Here is a 6,500-nt window from a genome sequence, read left to right on the forward strand (position 1 = left end):
GGGGGAAGGGGAGCGGGGAGCAGCCGAGGCAGGGGGGGCTCCTCCTGCCTCCCCCGAAGAACGCTGCCACCGCGACGGCTGCCTCTACCCTCGACCTGCCCCCTCCTGTCTCGGCCTCTGCTGCTCTCCCCGGGGCTGGGGTGGATCTGAGCCTCCCCAAGCCAAAGAAGAGGACGGAGCCGGTGCGGATCACGGCGCCTGAGTTGCACAAGGGAGATGTGAGTATGAAACAAACCACCAGCTCTGCCGGGGGGGACCCCCGCTCAAGCCCTCCCGAGAAGGAGCGCCTTCCTGCGTGAAATCCTCTCCCCGGAGCAATCCCCCTGTGGATTTGTTTGCCCATAAAGCACAGCGTCTCTTTCCTCGCTCTCTCCCATCGTAAGGTAGCAAGGTACCACAACCTATTGTTGTGGCATCTACGGGGAGATTTGTCCTGGCTGCCAGCCCTAATCCTAAAGCGCTTTGCAGCATTAAACTGATACAGAAACCTTATTTATAATCATAATACAGCAAAACCCAGATTATCTGCACCCTTATTTATTACTGAAGTTAACGAGTTGATGATGTGGAGCTGCACGGCCTTGCGTGGGGGTATCCCAGAAAAGTCTCTTCTTTTGTTTGCTGTGCAATTGATGGATTTTCCTGTCAATTTATTGCTTATTTATCTAAAGGCTTCAGGCGTCCTCCAGACCTTTAGGTAATCGTTTCCCTCTTAGCTTGTGCTTTTTCGTGTTTGCAGTGCCCCGTGCCTTACGGGGCTCCTGGGGCTGTCGGGATTCAGCGCTCGTGGCAAGAGCAGGGAAAGGCAGGTCCCTGCCCCCCGTTCTTTTTTTCTCCTGGGTGTCCCCATTGACCAGCTTTCCTTCTCTCCCCTCTGCTCTTTCACTCTGGGCCGGTACTGTCGTAGCGTGGAGGTGACGGTCGCGTGGCTGCGGCTGCGTCTGGCCTCGGTCGCTGGTTCTGGTGAGACGTGGTTGCCTCTGGCTGTAGGAAGAGCTGAACTGCGAAGCTTAGGGTCATTTTCATGGGGACAGGTAGCTGGAGGAAGAGGTTTGGCTGTAGGGATTTATAAACGGCGTCAATTAATAGTGGTCTGCCAGCGTCTTGGGCCTGGGGGAGCTGAAACGAAGTCAGCGCGTCTTGCTTTGCTGGAAGAGCAGTCTGCGGGGGCGTGGGGGGAGCGGGTGAGAGGACGCGGGCTTCCCGGCCGTCCCTGAACCACACTCTGCTGCTCGCCCCTAACCAGCCCGGTTTGGCAAATGCCGGAGCCAGAGCTCCTCAAGCCACGGCTCCCAAACGCGGCAGAGGTGCGCCAGGCGTGGGACGTACGGGTTCCCCTTTTAGGCAAGCGGATGAGGGATATCCCATTCTCTCATACCCACTTTTTGCTTACTCACTTTCTTGCAGCGCTTTGGAACAGGCACTTCACAATAAAGCAAATGTTAGGGCTCTTCGCTTCCTCACTGGTTGTACGGTTACTGAAATAAGCTCAAATGAAAGGAGATTTGCTCCTTCCCCTTTGTCTCCCCCTCTGTGTTCCAGCGTATTGGCTTTGAACAGAAATACTGCAGGTCGTCAGTGTCAAAGCGAGTGAACGAACCTCGAAGGGAGAAGAAGTACCTTAAAACCAGAGCTGGCCCGAGCAGTTCCCGTTCGGGATTCCTGGAAGTCCCTCGGCCTGTGACTCGCGTCCTTGCTCCTTCCCTCTTTTTCCTTAAAACGCCTCCCATCCCTTTTGTTTGCACCTGCGGAGACCCTCCTGGGCAGTCTGCTTTATCTCCTCTCTCCCAAATGCAACACGCGGGTTTTATGGCAACTCCTGACTTGCCTTTATTTATGCATGTTCTTTGTCTTTGTCCTGTTTTATAATTTAGATAGCAAACTGGCAGAAGACCTTGTTTCCTGTAATCTCCTTAAAGTGCTCTGCAAAGCTATAAAATGATAAAGATGTTAAAGGCCTTTTCTGATGCCAGGGACGACCGGACTTTCCACTCAAGTTTTAAATGGATATTTAGCAGCTCCAGCGTTACTGTGAACAATTCCCTGTGAACCCCCGCAGTGAATTTTTACACCCTTGCTTTGTGTGGTTCTGTGCTTCCCCTCTATTAACGTAAAGTTGTCTGTTAATTTGAAAGAGAGCGCTGACCTTACGCCGCTTGTGTTCTTTGCCTTGTTTTAGGTTTATTTTCCTGTGGTTTACTAAAAAAAATAAAAACGTGTTTGGGCTGTTGGCTCTCTGAATGCTAATTTCTGGCAGGAGCCGAATATGTAGAATCTGAGTTTCTCCGCCCACCCGCTCTGCTTCAGAGCAGCGTTAAAAAGCCGCCTTGAAAATTTGGAATTTTGGGTTAGCGAATCCTTTTTTTTTTTTTCTTTCTTCTCCCCCCCTTTTGTTCCATAAGTTGCGTAAATGAGCTCAAGTGGGAGATTATTGTTTGGCTGTGGATGGATTGCTCTTACGAGGTTTTTAAGGGGCGATGCTGACTTGTTTGCAAGGCTTCAGGTTTTACAGCAGAATGCAGCTTATTTTTCTGCCTCTGCCCAGACGGCGGCAGACCCAGCTGCCTCCAAATATTGTGGCAAGTACTGTGGTCCTCCTCTCACTGCGGACAGTTTATTTATCTCTCGTAGTAGTAACCAGGGCAGGCTTTTATCTCTCTTTGCCCTGACACGGATGCGTCGGCAAGACTGTGAAAAAGAGCTTGACCGCATCCCGCTGTTGCTTTTTAGCTCGGCTCTCGGCAGATTGTAAATCCAGATCCGCGGTACCGTGATTCTTTGGCTGGTTCAAACTGAAAATTAATAAATTGCATAGCGGGTGGGCTTTTTTATTTTAATACCTCAAGTTGTGCTAAGCTCTGTTTTTCTTTCTCAGTCAGATTCAGAGGAAGATGAACCAGCAAAGAAGAAAAATACTCTTCAGGTAAATACCTAGGATGTTCAGCTGAACAAGTTTCACGGGGAAGAAGCATTTGACGGTGACAGATCTTGGGCTTCCACTAGCGTAAATCAGCCGCTCTGATTAGCGCGTGGCTTTTAGCGTATAAAATTCCTGAAATCCCCTGGGGTGTCAAGTCCCTTTTTTCGGGCAGTTTCATAAATTTAAATCTCAGGAAAATAGGCATTAATTTGGGAAGTTGGCGGATATTTGCAAGTACCGCTTCCCCCCCCCCCCCCTTAAAGCATTAATTTGGGAAGTTGGCGGGATATTTGCAAGTACTGCTTCCCCCCCCTTAAAAGTCCCGCTGGCCTTTTGTGCAAGAAAGCCCTGCAGCGTGTTCGAGGTAGCAAACGATTGTGCTGAGCAATGGGAAACCCATTAATGTTGTGCGAATTGGAGGAGATAGTTGGCAGGGAGTCAGGAAAACGAAAGCGTCTCACTCATTTCTCTTCTTTCTGTGAACCATTTGCCCTGCACGAAACTCACCAGGGACGCGGCGAGGGCTCTGGCTTGTCCGCTTTGCTTCCTCAACCCAAAAATTTGACAGTGAAAGAGACCAATCGGTTACTTTTGCCCTACGCTTTCTCGAGGAAAGCGGGAGAAAACGCCTCCGACTCAAAGCCCGCTAAGGCCCCGACCTCTTCCTCCAAAACAAAACCTCTGTCCAAGCCGGCGGTGCCCACAACTCCTTCTCCGTCTGCTATCAAAGCTGCTGCGAAGAGCGCTGCCCTGCAGGTAACCAAGCAGATCACGCAGGAAGAGGACGACAGCGACGAAGAGGTCAAGCCAGAGAACTACTTCTCCTTGTCTGACAGGAACGAGCCCAGCGTCGTGGGTGCCGAGACGTACATGTACTCTGGCACGGTGGTGTCGGAGGACCCACCGCCCGGGACAGAGACAGAGCCCCAATTCCAGGACGCTGCTGCTAACGCCCCTCTGGAGTTCAAGACGGCCGCGGGCTCCAGCGGTGCTCAGCACAGCTGGGCGCCCAAACCCGGAGAAGACTACGGCAGCCCGCCGTACAGCCAGGTCCCTGCCTACCGTACGGCAGCCAGCCGTACAGCCAGTTCCCTGCCTACAGCGAAGCCGGCGTGGCTGGTGCATATTACCAGGTGGGTTCACTGACTGGGAGGTGAAGCTTGATGGTGCCGCCCTGAGAAGGCGTCTAGGACGAGGGGCTCCGAATCGGTTACTGGAGCAGGCTGCGCCTTGCGGGAATCTGACCCGTCTGAGCTAGCTGGGACAAGGAGCAGAGATCCACAGCACTTAGCGCGACAGGATGCCGCTGGCACGAGAGCCGTAGATGCTCTTTGCTGGATAAATGTTTAATAGCTGCACTCATTTTAAAATGCCCCTGCGCAACTGCCCCCGCTGTTGTCAGGCTGCAGAGTCGGGGCTCGCCAGAGCTGATGTCTGAAGCCAGGTTGTTTCTAGTAATTCAGCGAGGTATTTGTTGTTGAGTACCTCTGAAAAAATGCCCTGTACTCTTCAGTAGTGCCAGAGTGATGAGGTGTGATTAATGACTACTTCGGGCAGCCTTAGGAGGACGTACACGCGTAACGTACTGTTCTCCCCAGAGGCTGAGTGAAATCCCTCTAGGTGAAAAAGCAGCAGCTCACGGGGTGAGGTACGCGATTCAGTGCTCCGTCTCGGGGCCTCCGTATGTGGTTGCTCCAGGATCGATGTTGCTTCGCTCTCGTGACGCGCTGGTTTTCCTTTTGCTGACAGGATTACTACAGCAGCGGTTACTACCAGGAGATGGAACCAGCCCAGGCACCGCCGCAGGAGATGAGCACCGACTCCTCCTTCATAGACGACGAAGCGGTTGGCACTTCGCTGTCTCTCCCGCTGCGGAGTTGGGGTTTACGCTCTGCTAGAACGCAGGACCTGCTTGGCAGCCGCAGTCCTGCCCCGCCAGCACGACCTGTGCTTCATGCTGAGTTGGACCGGGTGGTTGTTCCATGGGGTCTAAGCGCTGTGTGGCGGACACGTGCGGTGTCCTTCCAGCGGTCTGTTGGGCTACTGCTCCAGACGGCTTTGCTTGCTTTATGAGGAGGTGATGTTTGTTATTTCCACCGAGCCCAGCCTCGTTCTCCTGAAGGGTGTCTAGGGCAGACAAGGTGCATGGAGTGAAGACGTTGCTTGCTGAGGTGCAGATGAGCTACCGTTCAGACACCTTCGCGGTACATCCTCTAGCACGGTGGTGAATTCCCCACTTACTTCAAATGCTCAAAAACCTGTTTTCAAAATCCCGTTCCCATTGTCGATCTAATCTAGAAACTGCCAGCCTCGTTAGCTGAGCTGGTCAGTGCTGCAGAAGACGGTAGCCCATCCGGCGCTCGCTTCTTCGAGCGACCTCTTTGCTTCGGAGGTGGATTTGTGTTCTGGGAGGTGGATGTGTTAGCAGCAAAACTTCAGGTGCCTCCCTAGCACTTAAAGCGAGAGACCCAGGAGTCCGAGGGTCTTCTGAGCAAGACTGAAAGCAAGAGTAAACGCTCTTTTCCCTTCTGCATGGGAAAATGAGATTATAACCTTCACGCTAAGTCGTTTTAAGATATTCTGATCTACAGCAAAGCAGAACTCTCCTAAAGGAAAAAAATCCTGGCTGGAAAAATGTTTGTTGACGTGGCCTGTCCCGTGCTTGGGGAGCTAAGGCTCCGACCCCGCCTACCTTTGCTTGTTTCAGGTTAGCGTTGGTAGGTGACGTGCGTGTGTAACTCCGGTTGTTTCTGTTCTTTCAGTTCAAACGTCTGCAAGGCAAGCGGAATCGGGGGAGGGAAGAGATCAACTTTGTGGATATCAAAGGTGACGATCAGCTGAGTGGAGCCCAGCAGTGGCTGACAAAATCCTTAACAGAGGAGAAGACCATGAAATCCTTCAGCAAGGTACGGGCAGGAAGGGAGGAGCGCTGGCTGGGATTTTGGAGGCCTCTGTTCAGTTCCCGTTGCGGCCGCAGCTGGAGCTGTATTAGATGTTACGCAGTCACCAGGGTCGGGGGACCAGGGACCCTCGTGTTGTATAAATAATTACACACGAGAGACCAGTAGAGCTTCTCAAAACACAGTCCCAGCGTGCGGGTGGTAAAGACCAGCCAGGAACTGCTTCAAGCCTAAGGAATCTGCCCAGAGCTGTTTAATATGAAACAAATGCCTCTTGAAATGGCTTGTGCAAGCTCTTGTCTTGTTTTGCTGCCTGGGTCAGTATCTTTCCAGGCTTAACAGTTCACCCGCTTTTGCTTTCTAGAAAAAAGGAGATCAACCCACGGGACAGCAAAGGAGAAAACACCAGATCACATACCTGATCCATCAGGTGAGTGGCCTCCCTCTAGCGTGGAAACCGATCCAGGCGGAATTGCAAGGCTTGATGCTTGGCAGCACGAGGCAGAGCCGATGGAGCTGCTCTTTCAGCAGCCGGGGACCGGGGGGCTGTCCCTGACTGAGCGCGCCCCGAGCCCCGGGTGAGACCTGCAGCGGCTCCGACGGGGACGGAGGCTGCCGTGCTGCAGCAGCGTCCCGGCCGCCGCCGGTCCAAACAGCCTCGTGGCAGCAGAGCCTCGGCC

The 6,500-nt window shown here is 53.0% G+C and overlaps 1 protein-coding gene across 1 annotated transcript in view; it reads left to right on the forward strand.

Annotated features, from left to right (window-relative positions):
* Positions 1-6,500, forward strand: part of PRCC (papillary renal cell carcinoma (translocation-associated)) — a gene marked incomplete at its 5' end in the record, with an annotated part of 10,961 nt that overhangs the window by 3,160 nt on the left and 1,301 nt on the right. The window contains 7 exons of the mRNA XM_009280166.2: positions 9-218; positions 2,876-2,923; positions 3,431-3,970; positions 4,009-4,053; positions 4,670-4,765; positions 5,683-5,826; positions 6,185-6,250. Coding sequence (XP_009278441.1) covers positions 9-218; positions 2,876-2,923; positions 3,431-3,970; positions 4,009-4,053; positions 4,670-4,765; positions 5,683-5,826; positions 6,185-6,250 — 1,149 coding nt within the window. The remainder of the gene's footprint in view (positions 1-8; positions 219-2,875; positions 2,924-3,430; positions 3,971-4,008; positions 4,054-4,669; positions 4,766-5,682; positions 5,827-6,184; positions 6,251-6,500) is intronic.

This window comes from Aptenodytes forsteri, unplaced genomic scaffold (assembly GCF_000699145.1).
Source record: "Aptenodytes forsteri isolate BGI_AS27 unplaced genomic scaffold, ASM69914v1 Scaffold332, whole genome shotgun sequence".
NCBI classification, from domain to species: Eukaryota; Metazoa; Chordata; class Aves; order Sphenisciformes; family Spheniscidae; genus Aptenodytes; species Aptenodytes forsteri.